This window comes from Hemitrygon akajei, chromosome 15 (genome assembly GCF_048418815.1).
Source record: "Hemitrygon akajei chromosome 15, sHemAka1.3, whole genome shotgun sequence".
NCBI classification, from domain to species: domain Eukaryota; kingdom Metazoa; phylum Chordata; class Chondrichthyes; order Myliobatiformes; family Dasyatidae; genus Hemitrygon; species Hemitrygon akajei.
This window is the reverse complement of record NC_133138.1, coordinates 77374640-77399498: the sequence shown is the minus strand read 5'-3', so window position 1 is coordinate 77399498 and position 24859 is coordinate 77374640. Positions and strand designations below refer to the sequence as shown.

Sequence of the window (24859 nt, the reverse complement as noted above, 5' to 3'; positions counted from 1 at the left end):
AATCTGTGGAATTCGTTGCCACAAGTAGCTGTGGAGGCCAGGTCATTGGGTGTACTTAAGGCAGAGGCTTGTAGGTTCTTGATTTGTCAGGACATGAAAGGTTACAGGGAGAAGGCAGGAGAATGGAGTTGGGAGGGAAAGTGGATCAGCCATGTTGAAATGGTGGAGCAGACTCGATGAGCCAAATCGCCTAATTCTGCTCCTGTGTCTCATGGTTTTATGACTCTGTGACACTCTTAGATGATTAGACAATTAGATATAGTTCGATCAGGGTGTGCCATTCAATCATGGTGAGCACAATAAAACCAAACACCAGTCCAGCATTCTCTCGGGCCACTGCATAAGCACAGACCTGACTTAAGACTTCATTCAAGAGGTGTGGACATCACAAGCTAAGCCAGGATTTAATTGCCCATCCCTTTGTGTCCTTGAGTATGTGGTACTTAGCTACCTTCTTGAACTACTGCAGTTCATGGTAAACTCTACCCACAATGCTGTTAGGCAGTGAGTTCCAAGATTTTGGCAAAACTTTGATCTTTCTCCCGGGTATTTGTTTTTTTTTTGCCCTAATTTCACCTGTACTTTTACCTTTCTGGTTCCGCTTTTCCATGTCCATTAAAAGGCAGCCCCCCCCCCACCACAGGAATTCTTCCAAAATCGGGACAAGTTGATGTCAAATCACAGAGCATCTTCACGATATTAGACAAATGACTTTGTTTTCTGACTCTGTTCCGATCACAGAAACTGAAATAATTTTAGTCATTGAAACGGTCTCACTTCAGCAATAACCTCAATAACCACGATCCGAACCAAAAACCAAAGGTGAAACATTCGAGCTCATACGGATTTCGACAGCATCAAGACTACCATGGGGTAATCAATCTGTACAAGTAATGAGAAGTAATTGAATGAGATCAATCACCAATACAGCACCTGTTGAGGAACTAGATTACAATTGGACACAAGATTTAGGCTCAAAGTTTCTGATACAGAGATGTGGGTGAAAGGCCTTTTTCCAGGTCGATTGTTCCTGATTGATTTACCTTGAAGCTATGGCATTGCATGAATGGATGCTGAGGATAACCGCCGCGGACAGTCCACAAGGAGTAACTTTCCCTGTTCATTTCCAGTGTATCAGCAATGGCTGGGAGATTCCAGCAGAGGGCGCCGGCCAGCAACCTCGCCATCTGATTGGCGCAAACTTTGGGACTTGTGTGAAAGTTTGAGCGGAGAATTCTGCGGCGGGTTTAACAGTGTGCCCGACACCGCCAACCTGACAGCGGCAACCCGGCCGGCTCCCACTCTCAGGGATACAACCCTTTGAATCTATAGCAAGGAAAATCAGTCATGTCTGTTGTCAGTGAATTCTGTAACACTGGGACACTAAGTGGGAGCTTCTAAGAGATGTGAATTCCCAGGGATCCTACAGTCACATTTAAATCCTTCTTCTGGTTGATTTCCACGAACAGATTTTGGAAATTATTGCATACATATACTGAAATTTGCAAACGCTCAAATCCTAATTTGTTTCAGTACTGGAATATTGCGTGTCATCTTTGCATCAGTGTGTCATGCTTCGTTTTACTGCCACAGTGGAAAGTTTATGGAAAACTGTCTGAGTTGATGAATGCAAATATCGCGGGGTAAGTTGCTTTACTAAAACATCTGAGACGGTTGCAGTGTGCGTTAATTATTTTAGGGGGGGAGTGTGTTTGCGTTTTTGTGTTTGGAAAGAAACGCATGCGAAGTGAGAGTAGCGGAGGGTGAGGAAAGCGGCGTCGCTTTAGAGAAATGGGTAGAATGAGAAGGGCGAGCATGCAATAAAAGATAACGCGAAGAGCACCAGCGTGGTTGTATGGGCATCAGAGGCTGCTCCCAACACATCATTCGTCTCAACTTCCAAAGTGTTGCTACCACCGAACACATCTTCACCTCCACCCCCCACCTCTCCTCTTCCCACAGGAATCGCTCCCTTCGTGATTTCCTTCTCCCTCCCTACTAATCTCCCTCAGGCACTATCCCTGCAGGCAGCCGAAGTGACATTCACTTCCTCCCTCACCTCCATTCAGGGCGCCAAGGTGAAGCAACACTTCACCTGCGAATCTGTTGGGGTTGTCTGTTCTGACCGGGCCTTCTCTACGTTGGTGAGACCCGGGACCGCTTCGTCGAGCACCTCCGCTCCATCCGCCTAGAGCGGAATTTCCCGGTGGCTAACTAAATGAATTCCTATTCCAATTCCCCTAAGTTCCGACACGCCGGTCCATGGCCTCCTCTTGTGCCATGATGAGGCCACCCTCAGGGTGGAGGAGCAACACCTCATTCTCTCTGGGTAGCCTCCAACCTGACAGCATGAACAGCCACTTTTCCTTCCGGAAAAAAGCCCCCCCCCCCCTCCCTTCCCTCTTCTATTCCCCACTCTAGCCTCACACCTCTTCTCACCTGCCTATCACCTCCCCCTGCGCCCCTCCTTCTTTCCTTTCTCCTCTGGTCTATTCTCTTCTGTCGGATTCCTTCCTCTCCAGCCCTTTACCTTTCCCACCCACTTGGCTTCACCTATCATATTCTAGCTATCCTCCTTCCCATCTCCCCCACCTTTTTATTATGGCGTCTTCCCCCCTCCTTTCTCAGTCTTCAAGAAGGGTCTCTGCTGGGAATGTTGACTGTTTATTCATTTTCATAGCTGCTGCTGGACCTGCGGAGTTGCTTCAGCATTGTGTGTGTGTGTGTGTGTGTGTGTGTGTGTGTGTGTGTGTGTGTGTGTGTGTGTGTGTGTGTGTGTGTGTGTGTGTGTGTGTGTGTGTGTGTGTGTGTGTGTGTGTGTGTGTGTGTGTGTGTGTGTGTCTGTCTGTCTTTGGATTTCCAGCATCTGCAGAATATATCGATTCTTGGGTGTCAGTGGGAATGAGGTTAGAGGTTAGTACAGGAAAGTAGCGCTGAAGAGAAATGATTATTGACTGGAGGGGCAGACACAAGGGGCCGAACAGTCTACTCCTGCTTCTACTTCTAACCATCTTATTAACAGAAACAGAAAGCTCAGAAAAAGTGTGTGAAGCAAGAGAGAGAGAAATGAATAAAGAAAGGGAATATTTGGAGTTAAGGTGATCTTTCCAAACTCATTGGTACTCCTGGATAAGGTAAATTCAGTGCAGCTGGATGCAATCGAGTATAAAGAGCGTCTTTACTCCTTGCCCTGAGAGTGGAAAAATCTAAACCTTTCAACAAAAAGTTACTGTACTTGCAAAGTGATTTTTTTTTTTAAAAAAGCATTTGAAATTATATGGAAAAAAAACACTGCTTGCTTGTTCCTGATTTCATTAACATCAACAGCCACAATTAGCTGTAATTTTAATATCTAGGCCTTTGCTTCTACTGTTCAACATTTCTGTAAAATAAAACCGCCAGACTTTATTTTCTTTTCCCTCTATTTAGTTAGGCACTGATATTAAAGTTTAGAAAAATATATAGAATCTAAGAAGTAGAGTTTCTATAAAGCTGCTTTTTAGAGAGAATTTAATAGTTTGCATCTGAAGGGTAGGTTGTAGAAAGAATGCCAATATTAGCAATATTATATGAAAATATTAGCTGGTATGTGAGAGGGGATTGCATGATGAGGTTGGATGTGAAAGCTATGGGGCATCTGGCAAACTTTTTGGGGGGGGTTGGTTAGTTATATGATTACATGTTCATTTTACTGAGTGTGTACAAGACTAGTATTGCGAAGGTATCTGATAAAGAAACAGAAATGGAATCAGATTTATCTAACTGACGTACTATATGCAATGAAATTTATTGTTTTGTGGCAGTGGTACAGTGAAATACATAAAAATCACTAAATTACAATAAAAATATAAAATCTAAATGAACAGTACAGACAGAGAGTGAAATAGGTGGTGTTCACGGACCATTTAGAGATCCGATGGCAGAGGGGAATAAGTTGTTGCTAAAACATTGAGTGTGTATCTTTGGGCTCCTGTTCCTCCTCCCTGATGCCAGTAATAAGGTAAGGGTATGTCCTGGATGGTGAGAGTCCTTCATGATGGATGATGCCTTGTTGAGCATTGCCGTATGAAGATCTCCTTGATGGTGCAGAAGCTGGCGGAGATTTCAGCCCTCTGCTTCTTTTTCCATTCCTGTGCATTGGCGCCTCCCTGATATTGTCAGGGTGTTATGATAGTGGGATATGTCAGATGCTGAGGGGTGAGAGGCAAATTAAAGAATGGTACTCTGAGGGTAAAATAAAGATTGGGGGAATATGAAAAAATGCTATAGTTGGGTATGTATTAATAAAAAAGAATGCTACAGTGTGCATTGGGAACAGTGGGAATTGTGTTCACTACATCAGCAGGCTCCAGGAAAGTCTTAAATTAGATCGTGTTGCATTTTATATTGGAATATTAATGGAATGGATGCAGAGGATGCAGGATGATTTCAGTGAAGATGAAGTATCTGTGGTTATTACAGTGTCAGTCATGGCTATGGTATACCAGAAATACTGTTATTATTGGCAGTTATAATTGACATTTATATTAAATTGATTGTACATTTTATTACATAGAGCACCAGGGTGAGAAAATCGTGGTCTCTGAAGAAAATAACCCTCTGCAATATTTTCCAATAATTAAATAATATGAATACCATTGTGCACATATTAAATAATAGTTTAATCCTTTGAGCATCCTAATACACTGTACCTACTATAATGTTGGTGTTTTAGGTAAATTACACATTGAATTTTCAAAATACTGCTGTACTTTTTATAGTGGCATTCACCCCTATCAAAACACCACTTTCATGTATCTTGCATTAGACAATAGAATAAAAATCTTTGCTGTGTAACATAATAATACTTTCTGTACTACATTCAGTGGCACTATGCAATATAGTGTTTATTTGTTATATTCAGTAACTCTGTATTAAATTTCACATAATGTCACTTCTCTATCAATAATAATGACCACATTTTATACTCAGTAATACCACTGTGTCCGAGTCAGACAGTTGTGTGAGAGAAGTACTGTTGTGAGCTTTTTTTTTTGTAGTTTAGCCACTGTTGTAATTTGGGGAACATTGCAGCCAGGATACAGAAAGGGAGCTGCCACAAATGTCAATTAGATAAATGGAAGAAAACCTAGTTTAGTGATGTTGATTGAAAGGTTTTAATCACAGGATCTTTTCTATCTGACCGAGAGGGTAAATGGCATCTGTTTAATACCTTTTGCAAAGGAGGGCACTGCTGATATTGCAGAACTCTGCTGATGCTGCAATGCAGTGCCAGTCTAAATTGAATCTTCTAGTCCATTAAGCCCAATAACATTATGACACAGCACCAAAAATGGTACCCGGTGAATCCAGACAGATGCCTTGTGTCAGAAACATGAGAAAATGTGCAGATCTGGAAATCCAAAGCAACGCACACAAAATGCTGGAGGAACTCAGCAGGCCAGGCAGCATCTATGGAAAAGAGTAAAGTGCCGATGTTTCGGACTGAGACCCTTCATCAGGACCCCATGTCTTTATATAGTACACTATTATATATCTATATATGACTTTGTGTATTACGGATCGGAACACAGGGTTGTGTACAATAGTGGTGATGCTCTGCAATAACTTGTCCATATTTGTTAACATGGTTCTGTCTGTGACAGAAAGATGGTTCTGTACAGAAGAGAGAGCACTCCACCTCCCTCACCTCGAGGCATCCCAAAACACTGAACAGCTGCTGAGGCGCTGGTGTTCATTATGTTAATGGACATTGCTTTGTATATTGATACATCACTACTGTTCTGGGTGTAATATCACTGCGCCCTGTACTTCATAGAGTTGCACACTTCTGCTATAAATATTTAAGCAAAAACATAGATATATGATATATAGGGCGAGGACAGGAATGCGGAGCAGCTGTAGAGGTTCAGTCATTGCCTTGCTGAGCATGTGGGAGAGGCCATACATCCTGCCCTGCTCCCGTTCCTTATGCCCTTGTGTAACTGATTGGTATTATATATCACAGCTCTGTGATGTACAATATGGTGAGTGTCTGAGCTAGAATGGAGACAAGGAGAAGATGGTGCAAGCAGCAGATTTGTTGATTTTGCTTGATATTGATTATTGTGGTCACATGAACTGTGGTAGATAAACGTGACCCGACGCTGCCTATGAGAAGTTTACACATTGTCCCCGTGACAGCCCAGGTTCCCTCCGGTTTTCCCCCACAGTCCAAAGACGTACCAGCTGGTAGGTTAATTGGTCATTGTAAATTGTCCTGTGATTGGGCTAGGATTAAATTGGGGGTTGTTGGGTGGCGTGATGGCCTATTCCGCTCTGTGTCCCAATAAATAAACATAGCGAGATATACTGAGAAGCTTTTGTTTCACGTGCCTTCTGGACAGATCACTCCATGCATCATTACATCAAGGCAGTAAAAAGAAAAGCAGTATGCAGAAATATTGTTCCAGCAACAACGGGGAGGGATTGTTTCAGCAACAGGAGGGAAGGTGTAGAAGTAACGCAATACACTAATTTTTTATAACTATCATGTCGAGGACAGATGTGAGACCAGAGCAGTAGGCAGTAGCATCAGTATGGGCAGAAATTAGACAGAAAATACTTGTAGGAGTAACTAATAATCCCATGTTTTTCTGTTGTTTTAATTGATCAAAAGGCTTATAATAATACTTGTGCAATAAATAGAGTGCTTTTATTTTCATATGCAGTGTGAAAAAACTAATTTACAAAAATACTATGAAGAAAGCGGTTATATAAAACACTTAAGACTTTTCCAGGAATGAATTAGCAGGGAGCAAGCTATTTTAAATATTGACTTGTGTAATCAACTACTGATGAATTTAAAGGAGGCTTCTGTGAAAGGCTTATCATAAGATACCAGAATTGTACATAGAGCTCAAGGACAATACATGACATAATGTCTTTTCAGTTATATACCTATGATGGGTGAATTTGCTGAAGTCAATGGGAAAGCAAGCTTATGTTGGTAGACATCCAATGGCAAATGTTTGAAAAATGTTTTATGATTTTCAGAATAAAAACTCAAAGGAAAAAGTTATCCATAGGTTAAGCATTACTTTGGACTTTCAATAAAGGTATAAAATGTTGGCAAAAATAAGGGTTGTAAGAGCCAAGTTAGAACTAGAGAGAAAATAGATTTTAAGAACAAAAATAACAAGAAGTGTAAAAAGAGATTGCAATAAATTCCATAAGTATATGAAAAGGAAGAGTGTATTGAAAGTGATTTGGGGAACATTTCAGAGCTAAGAAGGAAGGAATTATAATGGAGAATACAAAAAAAAGCATTGAAATGTCAACTATTTTAAATCTGCATTTGTAATAGAAGATATGAAAACATATCAGAAATAAGAAATAAGAAATCAGAAATAACCTAAGGCATGAGAAAAGTGAAGTCATTAATCACAGTAAAAAAAATCCAAATAAACCTTAATGGGTTTTAATGCCATTGATTCAACCAGGCCTAATAAGTCATAATCTAAGGTTTAAAAAGAAGTTGATAAAAGTGATTAGTAGTTGTTTCAGACTTCTCCCACTTTTGGCACAATTCACGTTGAGCTGAAGAAATACAACACAGCATAGAGAAAAAGAAGGACAGAGAAAACAGGGTTTAGTGACCAGTTTACCTAAATTCTGTCATCAGGAAAATGCCAGAATTCATTATTAAGGACGTAGAGACCAAGCGCTTAGATTCAGCGTGGTTTTATGAAAGGCAAATTGTGCCTGACAAATCTAGCAGTGTTTTCTGAGAGTGTAGCCGGACTAGTGATTACAGTGGAGCCAGTTGCTGCACTAAATTTGGGTTTTCAAAAGGCATTCAATAACATTCTATAGAAAGGCTCATTACACATGGAAATATAAATAAATGAGTCCCTGAGATCTATAAATGGAGGCACAGAGGAGAAAAGCAGGGAGGTTATGTTCAACATGTATAAAATTCTGGTAAGTGCATGAACTGAAGTATTGTGTCCAATTCTGATCGCCCCACTTAAGGAAGGACATGAAGGACGTAGACACTCTTAAAAAAATGTTTACCAGTATAGTTCCTGGTTAGAAAAAATTTGATTATAAAGCTGGGCTCTTAATCTTGAAGCAAAGAGGACTGAGTAGTGATTTGACTGAGGTATACGAGGTGTAATAAGACAAATTGCTGGAGGAATACAGTGGGTCAGGCAGCATCTGTGGAGGCAGAGGAATAGTTTACATTTTGAGACTCTGGGTCAAGCCTCAATCCCTTTGCCTCACTGATGTTGCTTGACTCCTCCAGTAGTTTGTTTATTGCTGCAGATTACATGGTCTTCAGTCTCTTCTGGTGCCCGTTTACTACTTCCACTCAAAGTCTCATCAAGGTAAGCCCTCTTTGATGAACCTTGCCTCCTCTCTTCAGAGACCAGAATGTTGACTCTCTTGGCCTCTAGAGATGCTGTTTGACACACTCTGTTCCTTCAACATTTTGGATTTTGCTCAACTTCGCACAACTGCAGTCTCTTGTGTCTCCAAAGTACACAAAGTAATGGCTGTAGAAAGCAGAAGGAGAGGGAAGTGGTTCTGTGTAAGGACCAAGGCACACAAATTGGACAAAAAATACGTGGTTGGGTGGTAGGAATTCAACCAGATTTCTGTTGCCATGAGGGAGATTGATCCATTGGGCTGAATAATTCCTGTGCTGTACTAATTCTATGATTCTGTAAGTACTTGGGATTTGTAACTGGGGTAGAGATAAATATATTAGGATAGATAAAGGCTGATAGAAGGACAGAAAACAGAAGAGAAATTGTTATGTTATGTTTGGTGCAGACACCTTGAGCTGAAAGACCTACTCCCATGTTGTACTAATCTATAAATATCAGTCCTCGTCACACTGCTAGTGGAAAACCACATGAGTGCTGTGTTCTCACATATTAAATGTATATTAATGACAATTGATGGGGCCTAACATAATATATCTAAGTTTGTTGACTACACAAAGCTAAATAAGAAAATAGAGCAGTTTTTGGCCTCAAAGTTTTCAAAGGGAGGTGAAGAGATGTGCAGGTATCATAGAAACATAGAAAACCTACAGCAAAATACAAACCCTTTGGCCCACAATGCTGTGCTGAACATGTCCTTATCTTAGAAATTACCTAGGGTTACCCATAGCCCTCTATTTTACCAAGCTCCATATACCTGTCCAGGAGTCTCTTAAAAGACCCTATGGTATCCACCTCCACCACTGTCGCCAGCAGCCCATTCCATGCACTTACCACTCTCTGTGTAAAAAAACTTACCCCTGACATCTCCTCTGTACCTACTTCCAAGCACCTTAAAACTGTGTCCTCTCATGCTGAGAAAAAGCCTCTGACTATCCACACAATCAATGTCTCTCATCATCTTATATACCTCAAGCAACACACACAAAATGCTGGTGAAATGCAGCAGGTCAGGCAGCATCTATAGGGAGAAGTGCTGTTGACGTTTCAGGCCGAGATCCTTCGTCAGAATCAGGTCACCTCTCATCCTCCATTGCTCCAAGGAGAAAAGGCCAAGTTCAGTCAACCTATTCTCATAAGCTTCAAGATCGCCACCATCGTGCCAGTGCCAAAGCATTCCACTGCCACGGGCCTGAATGACTTCCGTCCAGTTGCACTCACCCCCATCATTGCAAAGTGCTTTGAGAGACTGGTTTTATCACATCTGAACTCCTATCTGCCCACTACCCTGGACCCCCATCAATTTGCCTATCGCACCAACAGGTCAACAGAGGATGACATCTCCACGGTACTTCACTCTGCCCTGACCCACCTGGACAGCCCCAACTCTTACGTCAGAATACTGTTCATTGATTTTAGTTCAGCATTTAATACTGTGATCCCCTCCAAGCTGATCGCCAAACTTCGCCAGCTTGATATCATCTCATCCCTTTGCAAATGGACCTTGGACTTTCTGACTAACAGACCCCAATCTGTTAAGTTAGACAACCTCTCCTCCTCCATTCTCACCCTGAACACTAGCGTGCCTCAAAGCTGTGTGCTGAGCCCTCTTCTGTACTCTCTTTTCACCTGTGACTGCGTTCCTGTACATGGTTCTAACTCCTTAATCAAGTTCGCAGATGACACCACGGTGGTTGGTCTGATCAGAGGGGATGACGAGACAGCCTACAGGGATGAGGTCCAGCACCTGGCCATGTGGTGTGCCGACAACAACCTGGCCCTTAACAGCCAGAAGACCAAGGAGATCATTGTGGACTTCAGGCATGCTAGGAGCCACACTCACGTCCCCATCTACATCAACGGAGCTGTAGTGGAGTGTGTATCAAGCTTCAAAATCCTTGGTGTCCACATTTCCGAGGATCTCACCTGGTCCCTGAACTCCTCCATTCTGATCAAAAAGACGCAACAGCACCTTTATTTCCTGCGGAGCATCAAGAAAGCTCACCTCTGTCCCAGGATACTGACGGACTTTTACCGCTGTACCATTGAGAGTATACTCACCAACTGCATCTCAGTGTAGTATGGCAATTGTCCCACATCGCAAAGCACTCCAGTGGGTGGTGAAAACTGCCCAACGGATTATCGGCACCCAATTGGCCACCATTGACAATATCTACCATAAACGCTGCCTGGGCAGGGCGAAAAGCATTATAAAGGATGCATCTCACCCTAACCATGGACTTTTTACTCTCCTCCCATCCAGTAGGTGCTACAGGAGCCTCCGCTCCCACACCAGCAGGCACAGGAAGAGCTTCTTCCCTGAGGCTGTGACCCTGCTGAACCTCACATCACAGCTCTAAGCAGTATTGCCCCCATATTGTACGGTCTCAGTACTTTTATATCTGTATGCTATAGTACTTAATTTTTATTCACAGTTATTTTATAAATAATACTATTCTTTCGCACTTCTGGTTAGATGCTAATTGCATTTCATTGGTTTTGTATCTGTACTCGACACAATGACAATAAAGTTGAATCTAATCTAATCTAATAAGACATGCTCCCCAATCAAGGCAACATTCTTGTAAATCTCTTCTGCACCCTTTCTATGGTTTCCACATTCTTCCTGTAGTGAGGTGACCAGAACTGAGCACAGTACTCCAAGTTGGGTCTGACCAGGGTCCTATATAGCCGCAAAATTACCTCTCAGCTCCTAAACTCAATCCCACGATTGATGAAGGCCAATACACCGTATGCTTTCTTAACCACAGAGTCAACCTGCACAGCAGCCTTGAATGTCCTATAGACTCGGACCCCAAGATCCCTCTGATCCTCCACACTGCCAAGAGTGTATTATATTCTGTAATCATGTTTGACCTACCAAAATCAACCACCTCACACTTATCTGGGTTGAACTCCACCTGCCACTTCTAAGCCCATTTTTGCATCCTATCATTGTCCCGCTGTAACCTCTGACAGCCCTCCACACTATCCACAACATCCCCAACCTTTATGTCATCAGCAAACTTAATAACCCATCCCTCCACTTCCTCATCCAGGTCATTTATAAAAATCACTAAGAGTAGGGGTCCCAGAACAGATCCCTGAGGCACACCACTGGTGACTGACCTCCATGCAGAATATGACCTGTCTACAACCACTCTTTGCCTTCTGTGAGCAAGCCAGTTCTGGATCCACAAAGCAATTTCCCCTTGGATTCCATGCCTCCTCACTTTCTCAATAAACCTTGCATGGGGTACCTTATCAAATGCCTTGCTGAAATCCATATACACTATATCTGCTGCTCTTTCTTCATCAATGTGTTTAGTCACATCCTCAAAAAATTCTATCAGGCTCGTAAGGCATGACCTGCCTTTGACAAAGCCATGCTGACTATTCCTAATCATATTATGCCTCTCCAAATGTTCATAAATCCTGCCTTTCAGGATCTTTTCCATCAACTTACCAACCATTGAAGTAAGACTAACTAGTCTATAATTTCCTGGGCTATCTCTTCTCCCTTTCTTGAATAATGGAACAACATCCGCAACCCTCCAATCCTCCGGAACCTCTCCCGTCCCCATTGATGATGCAAAGATCATCGTCAGAGGCTCAGCAATCTCCTCCCTCACCTCTCACATTAGCCTGGGGTACATCTCGTCCAGTCCAGGTGACTTATCCAACTTGAAGGCTTTCCAAAATCTCCCGTAAATCCTCTTTCTTAATATCTACATACTCAAGCTTTTCAATCTGCTGTAAATCATCACTACAATCACTAAGATCCTTTTCCATAGTGAATACTGAAGTAAAGTACTCATTAAGTACCTCTGCTATCTCCTCCAGTTCCATACACACTTCTCCACTGTCACACTTGATTGGTCCTTTTCTCTCATGTCTTATCCTCTTGCTCTTCACAAGCTTGGGGTTTTCCTTAATCCTGTCTGCTAATGCCTTCTCATGGCCCCTTCTGGCTCTCCTAATTTCATTCTTAAGCTCCTTCCTGTTAGCCTTATAATCTAGCTCTCTATCATTACCTAGCTTTTTAAACCTTTTGTAAGCTCTTCTTCCTGACTAGATTTACAACAGCCTTTGTACACCAGGGTTCCTGTACCCTATCATCCTTTCCCTGTCTAATAGGAACGTACCTATGCAGAACTCCACGCAAATATCCCCTGAATATTTGTCACGTTTCTTCCATACGTTTCCTTGAAAACATCTGTTCCAATTTATGCTTCCAAGTTCCTGCCTGATAGCCTCATATTTCCCCTTACTCCAATTAAACACTTTCCTAACTCGTCTGTTCCTCTCCCTCTCAGACGAAGGTCATGGAGCTGCGTCTCCAGTTCCCTAATGCAGACCCTAAGGAGCTGCAGCTCGATGCACCTGGTGCAGATGTGGCCATCAGGTAGGCTGGGAGTCTCCCGAACTTCCCATCATCTGACACCGAGCACAGAAAACCGGCCTCACACACATTCTTTCTGTCTGTATTCTACATAGGCATCCTACATCACCTCAACCCTTTTATCGCCGAAGTCCCATTGAGCCAAAGCCTTCCTACTCTGTCGCCCTCTACACCGTCGCCCACTCCTCCAGTGCCCGCTCTTTAAGTGTCTGCTTTTAAACTCTTCTCGCTGTTCTCACTGGCTGACGTCCACACACTTGCACAGTCCTGCCCTGATCAAACTGCTGAAGAAATAACCAGATGGTGTATAGCATTAGGGAAGGTGATACATATTGGAAAGGGGCAAAGAAAAGCAGGAATTTTTTAACTGATTGGAAAAGTTGTAGTTTTTTTGTATTCAGAGGAATTTGGGTGCCCTTGAACAAGAAAGTGACCGTGCAGATGCAACAGGAAGCTAGGAAAGCAGAGGTTAGGTCAGCTTTAGTAGGAGTGGTCGATATTTTTCAGTTCTCCTCATGAACCTTTATTAACAGAGGAAGTCGTTTCACAGCAGGGGCAGGTCAGCAGGGGATTTCTGTCTAGTGGGTGTTGAGCTTAAGACCTGTACCCTCATATGCTCCAGCAAATAATTCAACAAAGGCTCAGACTCAGCCCCCAAGTGTGTGGAAAGGCAAGCCTTGTCTGAATACTGGCACTCAATGTGCCCTCTAGTTTTTTATTCCAGCTGTACGAACTAATCATCGCTCTGAGCGGGGGATCTTTACACGACCTGAAAATGGTGCAGCCCTTTAGGGTTTTTTTTGTAGTGTACACATCAGACAAACACAAACCACAGCTCTCAACGCAAATAAATGATGGGCAACCGACGGGCACAATGGTAAAAGTAAAATGTTTTGACTAGATGGCATCGGCATTCGGTAGGGTCAGCAGTCCACCAACTTCCATTCTGCGTCTATTGCTGCAGTTTGCAGCCGCGTTGTAACTCGAAACACTGACAATGCAAATACATTAAAGGTCAAAAATGTTTCAAAGTAAAGGTTGAGGTACATTTATTGCTTAGAAAATCTATGGATTGTATTCCTTAACGTAATCAATTACGTTACTTCATAATTATATTCACATTATATAAAAGCAGGTTCCAGCCACATGGCAACAAACTCTATGTGCGTGGTAGCATTTGAGTTGCCGTACAGCCACGCACCTGCACAACTTATAGGGAACAGTACTGGCACTGGACTCTTCAGAGTTAGTCAGCACAGGTTAAACAGTTTCTCATTAGCTCTGAAGATTAGCTCCACTCCCACTCAAAGGGCTGAATGGTCTATTTCTGCTCCTAGGTTTTATGGTCCCATGGACTTATTTGGAGTTAGCTGGAGTTGAGGTGCAGCACAGTTTTGTGATAAAGACTGATTAAAAAGGTTTGGTTATTGCCACAACATTGTTTGATGTCGATCTTCACAGATATTGGCTCTGCTGTTTGACCCATTGGTTACAGACGCGAACTCCATACCTTCATGGAGCAATTGGAGGGTGAAGGTAAATATCCAGGAGACTGCAGATGAGGAGGGTGCCCAAGAGTCTGTCCCAGTTGATGAAGTCAGGAAAAGGGTGCCTGCTGCTGGTCCCTGCATTTCTTGTGGAGCTGTCACAATTTGTCGAATTGGCTGGAATCCTCCCTGTAGTCTGGGGAGCAGCTATGAGGCCATTGTTGCTGGGCAGATAAGGAAGACTCTGACTATGACTTTCCCAGTGGCCATCTCTGATCACATAGAACAGCACATCACAGGCCCTTCGGCCCACAATGTTGTGCCGACCCTCAAACCTGCCTCCCATATAAACCCCCACCTTAAATTCCTCCGTATACCTGTTCAGTAGTCGCTTAAACTTCACTAGTGTGTCTGCCTCCACCACTGACTCAGGCAGTGCATTCCACGCACCAACCACTCTCTGAGTGAAAAACCTTCCTCTAATATCCCCCTTGAACTTCCCTCCCCTTACCTTAAAGCCATGTCCTCTTGTACTGAGCAGTAGTGCCCTGGGGAAGAGGCGCTGGCTGTCCACTCTGTCTATTCCTCTTAATATCTTGTACACCACTATCATGTCTCCTCTCATCCTCCTTCTCTCCAAAGAGTAAAGCCCTAGCTCCCTTAATCTCTGATCATAATAAATACTCTCTAAACCAGGCAGCATCCTGGTAAATCTCCTCTGTACCCTTTCCAGTGCTTCCACATCCTTCCTATAGTAAGGCGACCAGAACTGGACACAGTACTCCAAGTGTGGCCTAACTAGAGTTTTATAGAGCTGCATCATTACATCGCGACTCTTAAACTCTATCCCTCGACTTATGAAAGCTAACACCCCATAATCTTTCTTAACTACCCTATCTACCTGTGAGGCAACTTTCAGGGATCTGTGGACATGTACCCCCAGATCCCTCTGCTCCTCCACACTCCCAAGTATCCTGCCATTTACTTTATACTCTGCCTTGGAGTTTGTCCTTCTAAAGTGTACCACCTTACACTTCTTACACAGCCATACTTGTTACTTAAAGATTGGCATGATCACAGTACTTTTGAGGAACCCTGGAATTTTTACTCTATCAGGTTGTGTTTCATGAGACTGTGAGTTTATGAGCTTCAGTCACTACTCACTGTATTGTGGGCCTGTACGTGCTGGAGCTTAGGAGAGTGAGAGGGGATCTCATTGAAACCTATGGAATATAGAAAGCCCCAGACAGCGTGGACCAGAGGGCACAGCCTCAGAATCCCTTTAGAATAGAGATGAAGAGGAAATTCTTCAGCCAGAAGGTGACAAATCTGTGGAATTTATTGCTGGCCAAGGCACTGGGTGTATTTAAAGCGGAACTCATTTGGTTCTTAATTAGTAAGGGTATCAAAGATTGCAGGGAGAAGGAGGGAGAATGGGGTTAAGAGGGGTAATAAATCAGCCATGCAGGAATGGCAGAGCAGATTCGAAGGGACGAGTGGCCTAATTCTGCTCCTATGTCTGATTATGCAATATCACTGTTAGTATAAACAATGATGGTATTTCTATTATACATCATGATGCTGTTGTGTAATATAGTGTTTAGTAACATTATTCTAACATATAGTATGCAGCTCTGTAATCAGCATTGGTTGGTCTGTGTTGGCATCATGGTTAGTACAAATACCGTGGGCTGAAGGGTTGCTCTGTAATGTTATTGTGTGAAGTATGGGGGAAATGTATAGAAATGGCGCTTCATTAGGATTCTCCAAGTTCATCTCTGATTGTTCCCTTCAGCAACTGAATGGAACCGTCCTGTCAGAGTATTAGCGACCTGGCCCCGTATCTTATCCTGGCTGCAAACTCCATGATTCACTATGTTGACATCACGTTGTCAATGATGTTTGGCTGTAAAATGGAAACTTAAGTGCCCACACGAGGAAATCTGCAGATGCTGGAAATTCAAGCAACACACACAAAATGCTGGTGGAACACAGCAGGCCAGGCAGCATCTATAGGGAGAAACACTGTCAACGTTTCGGGCCGAGACCGTTCGTCAGGACTAACTGAAAGGAGAGATAGTAAGAGATTTGAAAGTAGTGGGGGGAGGGGGAAATGCGAAATGATAGGAGAAGACCGGAGGGGGTGGGATGAAGCTAAGAGTTGGAAAGGTGATTGGCGAAAGTGATACAGAGCTGGAGAAGGGAAAGGATCATGGGACGGGAGGCCGGGAGAAAGAAAGAGGGAGGGGGGAGCACCAGAGGGAGATGGAGAATAGGCAGGGTAAAGGGCAGAGAGAGAGAGAAAAAAAACCAAACAACTAAATATGTCAGGGATGGGGTAAGAAGGGGAGGAGGGGCATTAACGGAAGTTAGAGAAGTCAATGTTCATACCATCAGGTTGGAGGCTACCCAGCTGGTATATAAGGTGTTGTTCCTCCAACCTGAGTGTGGATTCATCTTGACAGTAGAGGAGGCCATGGATAGACATATCAGAATGGGAATGGGATGTGGAATTAAAATGTGTGGCCACTGGGAGATCCTGCTTTCTCTGGCGGACAGAGCGTAGGTGTTCAGCGAAACGGTCTCCCAGTCTGCGTCGGGTCTCACCAATATATAAAAGTCCACACCAGGTGCACCAGATGCAGTATACCACACCAGCTGACTCACAGGTGAAGTGTCACCTCACCTGGAAGGACTGTCTGGGGCCCTGAATGGTGGTGAGGGAGGAAGTGTAAGGGCAGGTGTAGCACTTGTTCCGCTTGCAAGGATAAGTGCCAGGAGGGAGATCGTTGGGAAGGGGTGGGTGGGATGAATGGACAAGGGAGTCGCGTAGGGAGCGATCCCTGCAAAAAGCAGAAGGGGGGGGAGGGAAAGATGTGCTTGGTAGTGGGATCCCGTTGGAGGTGGCAGAAGTTACGGAGAATTATACTTTGGACCTGGAGGCTGGTGGGGTGGTAGGTGAGGACAAAGGGAACCCTATCCCGAGTGGGGTGGCGGGCAGATGGGGTGAGGGCAGATGTGTGGGAAATGGGAGAGATGCATTTGAGAGCAGAGTTGATGGTGGAAGAAGGGAAGCCCCTTTGTTTAAAAAAGGAAGACATCTCCTTTGTCCTGGAATAAAAAGCCTCTTCCTGAGAGCAGATGCGGCGGAGACGGAGGAATTGTGAGAAGGGGATGGCATTTTTGCAAGAGACAGGGTGGGAAGAGGAATAGTCCAGGTTGCTGTGAGAGTCTGTAGGCTTATAGTAGATATCAGTAAATAAGCCGTCTCCAGAGATGGAGACAGGAAGATCAAGAAAGGGGAGGGAGGGGTCGGAAATGGACCAGGTAAATTTGAGGGCAGGGTCAAAGTTGGAGGCAAAGTTAATGAGGTCAACGAGCTCAGCATGCGTGCAGGAGGCAGCGCCAATGCAGTCGTCGATGTAGCAAAGGAGAAGAGGGGGACGGATACCCGTATGGAGTTGGAACATGGACTGTTCCACAAAGCCAACAAAAAGGCAGGCATAACTGGGACCCATACGGGTGCCCATGGCTACACCCTTGGTTTGGAGGAAGTGGGAGGAGCCAAAGGAGAAATTATTGAGAGTAAGAACTAATTCCGCTAGACGGAGGAGAGTGGTGGTAGAGAGGAATTGGTTAGGTCTGGAATCCAAAAAGAAGCGAAGAGCTTTGAGACCGTCCGGGTGGGGGATGGAGGTATATGGACGTCCATGGTGAAAATAAGGCGGTGGGGGCCAGGGAACTTAAAATCATTGAAAAAATTCAAAGCATGAGAAGTGTCACGAACATAGGTGGGAAGAGATTGAACAAGGGGGGATAAGACAGTGTCAAGGTATGCAGAAATGAGTTCAGTGGGGCAGGAGCAAGCTGAGACAATAGGTCTACCTGGACAGGCAGGTTTGCGGATCTTGGGTAGGAGGTAGAAACGGGAAGTGCGGGGTGTGGGAACTATGAGGCTGGTGGCAGTGGATGGGAGATCCCCAGAGCTGATAAGGTTGGTGATGGTATAGGAGACAATGGCCTGGTGCTCCTTAGTGGGGTCATGATCAAGGGGTAAATGCCCAACCTGTTACAGTTCAAACCCATGGAGCGTCTGCTGGAACTGATCAGGGAAACGGCATGGGCATTTAACTAATTCATCTTTTCTCGTTGGTTTTGTTCCTCTAGCCTCGAGTGACTGGGTTGATGCAAAGTGGCAGCAAACTGAGAATGAATCTCCTGTGTGTTCTCACCTTCACGATCCTGTTTGGTGTGTGCGGCAGTGTGAGAGGTAAGTTGTAATAGCCTGGTGCTGCTCTATATGTCAATGGTGTTACTTGTAACAAAGCCTTAGCTTCATTTGTTATTGTTAGAGCTTTGTCTGTCTCTGGTCTTAATGCTCACCTTGGCTCTTATGATAAACCTTACACGTTGACTTCTCTTGAACAATTGTTGGACTCACTGTTACTAAGTAATTCCTAGGTTTGTACATTTACACCATCTCTCCAACATCCACCCCTGGCTGCCAGGAAGTTGCTATAAATAAACTCTTTCGTGCGGAGCGAATATCTTCTAGCAGCCTGGGTTCGGTTTTAATTGCCTCGGCTGAACTTTTACTTTCTAATTGTGTGTTAGGTGTGATTCAAATGTTTTCCAAATCTTCTGCTTATTACCACTTCAACAGAAATAGACTGATATGGAGTGGAGTTGTGTAGCTCGAAAAAGTCTGTGTCGGTTTTGTGGTGAAATTTAATCCTTGGATGTTAACTAATGGCCCTTTCACCAATATTCCATACAGTGTCACAGAATGGTAGAAGAGTATAGCACAGAAACAGGCCTTTTGGCCTGTCTAGTCCATGCCAAGCTATTTAAACTGCCTCTTTCCAGTTAAAGCTTGACTAGTTGTGCTTCGATCCAAGTCTTCAGTACTTATTCAAGAGACAAGATTTTGGATTGTTTATTCTCATTTCCAGTGCACAAGCGTAAAGGAGAACTAAGTAATTGTTAGTCTCAATCTGCCAAAAGAACCCAATAAAATAAATAACACTGTAATAAAAAATATGATGGATTATATACATGGATTAATTGTATGTCCATAAAGTGATGCTAAGTATAGGAAGGTCTATACATAGGCTGACTGACAGGAAGTGATAAAGCAGTGATGGTGAGATGTGGTAGTGGGAGGAGGCATTGATCAGCCTTACTGCTTGGGGAAAATAACTGTTTTTGAGTCTGGTGGTCCTGGCATGGATGTTATGCAGCCTCGTCCCTGAAGGGAATGGGACAAACAGTCCATGAGCAGGGTGGGTGGGATCCTTCATGATATTGCTGGCCTTTTCCTGGCACCTTTCTGTATATATGCATGTCCTTGACGGCAGATAGGCTGATGCCAGTGGTGTGTTAGCCAACACTGACTACCTGTTTTAAAGGCTTCCTGTCCACCACAGGGCAGTTTCCATACCGTGCAGTGACTCAGTAGGTTAGGATGCTCTCTACTGTGCATCTGTAGATGGTCGTTCATTCATTTTTGGCATGTGAATTTCTGGAAATTCTGGGGAGCATAATTCCCTTGATGTCCAAGAATGAATCTTTCAATGTCTCTTTATGTTGTTCTGGAACCTTTCTTCAACATCGTCATGAAATATTGGCACCAAATATATTTTCCCAATCCATTGTTGGAGTAGCGACTGGGAATCCATCTGGGTACCCTCCAACCTGATGGCATGAATATCTATTACTCCTTCCGGTGAACAAATTCCCACCATTCCCCACACTGATCTTCTCACTTGCCTATTGCTACCCCTACGCCCCTCCTCCTTCCCTTTCTCCTATGGTCCACTCTCCTCTCCTATCAGATTTCTTCTTCTCCAGCCCTTGACCTTTCCCACCCACCCAGCTTCACTTTATCATCTTTCAGCTATCCTCTTTCCCCTCCCCCACCTTTTTATTCAGGTACCTCCCCCTTCCTTTTCAGCCCCGAAGAAGGGTCTCAGCCCGAAACTTTGACTGTTTAATCTTTTCCGCAGATGCTGTCTGACCTGCTAAGTTTCTCCAGCATTTTGTGTCTGTTGCTCAACTTTTTCCACCTCTTTTTGTGAGTGGAGTTGATCTGTTGATGACGCTTCGCACAAATTAAACAGTAGCTTTGCTGTTTTCCTATTTGTAGAGGACAACTCAAACTATTTTCAGGTTCTCAAACAGAAGTTTTAATGTGCTTCTAATTAATGGCAATTTTTTTTTGGTCACACATACTCACACCCAGGAATTAGTATCTTGTAGTTCTGCCACTATTCAAATTGAAGTCTTCAATATTCATACTAAACTCTAATAATTTAAGGTATAGGAGCAGAATTAGGCCATTTGGCCCATCAAATCTGCTCTGCCATTTCATCATGGCAGATCCAGTTTTCCTCTCAACCCCAGTCTTCATCCTTCTTCCCATATCCCTTCATGCCCTGACCAATCAAAAATTTAGCAATCTCTGCCTTACGTATACATAAAGACTTGGCCTCCATAGCTGCCTGTGGCAAAGTATTTCACAGATTCACCGCTTTCTGGCTGAAGAAACACCTCCTCATCTCCATTCTAAAAGGACACCCCTCTATTCTGAGGCTGTGTCCTCTGGTCTTAGACTCTCCCACCATAGGAAACATCCTCTCCACATCCACTCTATCAAGGCCTTTCGCCATTTGATAGCTTTCAATTAGGTCACCCCTCATTCTTCTGAATTCTAGTGAACATAGGCTCAGAGCCATCAGATGCTCTTCAAATGACAAGCCAATGTGTACTCCTCCTTGTTATAAATCTGCTGTGGTTTTGTATTGTAATCATGCCACTTTCATTGAGGTACTGTTTGGTTACTACTCCTTGGCTTGTTACATTCTGCACACAGAGGCTATGTTCCTTGCAGCTGAAACACCTTGCCTCTGTAAACTGACATACAGTAATTGAGCTGAATGACTCTCATCTCAGCAGTGGTGGAGCTTTGCCCTGGTACACCTTTGTTACTCACAGTTGTGACTCGGGCCTCACTCAGTGCTCCCAAACTTGCGCATGTCGTTGATTGTAAACTGCATTTACACAACTTTCTTGGTGTGTTTAATTGCCATGTCCATAAATGCAGGTCTCCTGCACATCATTCACATGTTAAAACTTGAAAGTTAAGTGACTTATACCGATTATGTTCATAATTTGGTCTACGTACAAGTGATCCAGAAACATACCCAAGATTGCATTGATATGATTACTCTTTCAGAGCAAATGTAGTGTTGCTAATAATAACAATTTGTTATTTATGGAACATTTTTCATACAAATGATGAAGTTCAAAGTGCTTTACAATGGGATAAAGTGCAAACATGAAAATAAAAGACAAAAAGATGTTAGTTAAAAGTAAGGTTCAATAAATTGGTTTTGAGCTGGTTTTTAAACGTCTCAACTGAGACTGCACCCCTTATAGTTTTCAGTATTGAGGTTCAGAGTTTATGAGCATAGTTCAAAAAAGCTGTCTTGTCAATTATCTTTTGAGGGAGATTGTTTAAATTTAGTGGAAACAGAAAATTCTGTAAACTCTGAGCAAGTGAAACAACCTTTGTGGAAAGAAAAAAATGTTCTGAATTAATTCATGTCTTGATAGAAGGTCCTAGATAGGAAACATTAACTGTCTCATTAACCTCTCAGATGCTGCCTGTTCACAGCATTTCTGCTTTTCTTACAGATTTTCAGCCCGTCAATCTTTAATTCCATTATTTAGATGTTAGCCATCTTTCCCGTTCTCTGGTTATGGGTTACAGAGTTACAACCACAATGTCTGGGGCAGTGGGTTGAAATGATTTTGTAACTTTTTTTACTGCTTTGTTTGGTAGGATGTCAAATTTCCCCAATATTACACGAAAACCCAGCCCTGTTTCTGCTCACTAGATTTTATTTTCATTGTGCTCTCATCTCCATTCCAAGCATCTTTGCTTTCACACTTTGTTTAAATAGAATTCTTCAACCAAAAGTGCATCTGCTTTTGCTGATGTGCAAAACAAAGGAACCCCACACCCCATTGCCGCAACGTTCTGATGTTTGAGACCGGCTTGCCATTTTGCAGTGTAAATTACTCAAGAATTACTAGGCTTGTCTTTTAAGTCCACACTCATTCTGGCAACTGCTACCCTGCTTTTTCCTCATGTTTTTGTCTGCACCTCGGGCTTGCAATGATAACCATGAACTTGGATTTGCCCTGCTAATACAGTCATTAGTCACTCATTATCTTCAATGATTTGGTTGGTTTTAATTGTTATGCTATCCTCCTTGCCTGTGTAAAGTACATCTGCTTAATGGATCTATTACTAAGTACACACGAAGCAGGAGGAGCTCAGACGTTGTATGTAATTTGCTCAAGGCTCTTCATAGACTATGCCAGATGCGTTTTTCAGCAAAAACTGCTGCCACCCAGAGAACAGTTAGCACATGACACAGTCCTTCAAGCCTTAAATTAACAGTCAATCTTCACAATCAATAATGCACATAGGACAACTTTAATCAAGGAAAAGATGATATTTCTGAAGTTCCTTTCTCAGCATCTCATTATTCCATTGCATTTTTCATTCAATGATGCACATTTTCAAGTGAATTTGCAACACGCTGAGCACCTAACAGTCTTTCCAGGTGAAGTGACACTTTCTTTGTGAGTCAGTTGGGGTAATAGACTGTGTCCAGTGCTCCCAGGGTGGCCTCCTGTGTATCAGTGAGGCCTGACGTAGATTGGGAGACAGCTTCGCCCAATCCGCCAGAAAAAGTGGGATCTCCCAGTGGCCACATCGTTTTAATTCCACTTCCCATTCCCATTCTGATATGTCCATCCATGGCCTCCTCCACTGTCATGATGAGGCCACACTTAGGTTGGAGGAACAACACTTTTTATTCTGTTTGGGTAACCTCCAACCCGATGACACAAACATTGATTCAAACTTCTGGTAATGTCTCTTCCCACCCCCACCTTCACCATTCCCCATCCCCTTTTCCCTCTCTTACTTTATCTCCTTGCCTGCCCAACACCTCCCTCTGGTGCTACTCCCTCATTTTCTTTCTTCCATGGCCTCTGTCCTCTTCAATCAGACTCCCCCTTCTCCAGCCCTGTACCCCCTTCATCAATCAACTTCCCAGCTCTTTACTTCATCCATCCCTTCCCCCTTCAGGTTTCGCCTATCACTTCGTGTTTCTCTCTCCCCTCCCCCACCTTTTAAATCTACTCCCCAGCTTTTTGTTTCTCCAGTCCTGCCAAAGAGTCTCGGCCCAATACGTCAACTATACTCTTTTCCATAGATCCTGCTGAGATCCCCCCGCATTTTGTGTGTGTTGCTTGGATTTCCAGCACCTGCAGATTTTCTCCTGGTTGTAACTGAGCACCCTCCCAGACACGGTTGTGAGATAATGAGCAACTAATCTGTTTTTGGTGTTGTTTGAGGAAGGAGTGTCAGTCAGAAAGTCAGGGCAAGCACCTCTGCTGTTCATCAAATTAGTGCTAAGGGATCTCCCGCAAAACTGGGAGGATGTATAAAGCCTGAAGGACAACACCCACTATAGTGTAACTTTGCCTTGATTCAGTGCTGGAGTCCCATGCAGATATACATGCCAATATATTGATTCTTCTTGGCGTGTAAAAGAAGGAACTGAGTTATTGTCAAAGACCTTCAGTGGTAATCCTAGACCTACACGAGATAAAGAGAATTTGCTTTGCCTTCTAAAGATGAGAAAGTTAACTGCTGCAGTGGCAAGGTCAAGTCCTGGTGACATTTACTATCAGAAGTACAAATCCTTCAGTTGAGAAGAAGAAATAACTTCTTAAATCGGGCAGCTGACTAATACACCCTCTGATCTGCTCTTCTCTTGTTTGTCTCATGTTGTTTTTAAAATAGCCAAGACTCCTTATGCAATAATTTGGAAGTAATTTCTGTAAAACACTGTTGACACATGATGAAATGATCTACAAGACTCTAACATTTTTTTTCCCATGTGAATCACGGATGAATTCAGTACACGTGTTGTTAATTGTGCTGCCAACTGTTTCCAACCAATAAAGCTAATGGGTGGAGTGCTGCTAAGTTTCTGTCAATGATGCCAGTATAATCATTAGGAAACATTGCCTGCTCGTCTGGTGCTGACAAGCTCTGCTTTCTTTTATAATTTTTCTTCTGATTTGGGGATCACTGTCATTTGTTGCCTTTAAATAAGAGATGGAAGGAGAGCTTCTGTTTCAGAATCACTGAGTTGAGGAAGCCACCCGCTGTGAGGTAGGGTGTTCCAGTATTCTGACCCAGCGCCGATGAGGGAACAGTAATATATTTGGAGTGTGACCTGGTTGGGGAGTTGGAGGTGATGATAATCCCATGCATCTGCTGCCCTTGTCTTTCATGATAAAGGTCATGGGTTTGAAAAGTGCTGCTGAAGAAGCCCCAACGAGTTTCTGTAGCTAATACGCCTTGCAGTACTACCCACAGTGTGGAGACTGTACTCATTGTCGATAATGCGCTTGACCATTTATGGAAGGAGTGGATACTTAAGCCAGTGATTGGG

General features: G+C 43.4%; 1 protein-coding gene across 2 annotated transcripts in view; it reads left to right on the top strand.

Annotated features, from left to right (window-relative positions):
• The first annotated feature begins 1228 nt into the window (after positions 1 to 1228).
• LOC140739490 (fibroblast growth factor receptor-like 1) overlaps positions 1229 to 24859 on the top strand; it is a 164754-nt gene continuing 141123 nt past the window's right edge. Inside the window, exons 1-2 of one of the 2 annotated variants that reach the window (XM_073067843.1) lie at positions 1229 to 1643; positions 18486 to 18588. In XM_073067843.1, the coding sequence (XP_072923944.1) occupies positions 18504 to 18588 (85 nt within the window). In that variant the 5' untranslated portion in view covers positions 1229 to 1643; positions 18486 to 18503. Of the gene's footprint in view, positions 1644 to 16130; positions 16398 to 18485; positions 18589 to 24859 lie in introns of those variants that run through there. The other variant, XM_073067844.1, reaches the window with a different exon arrangement.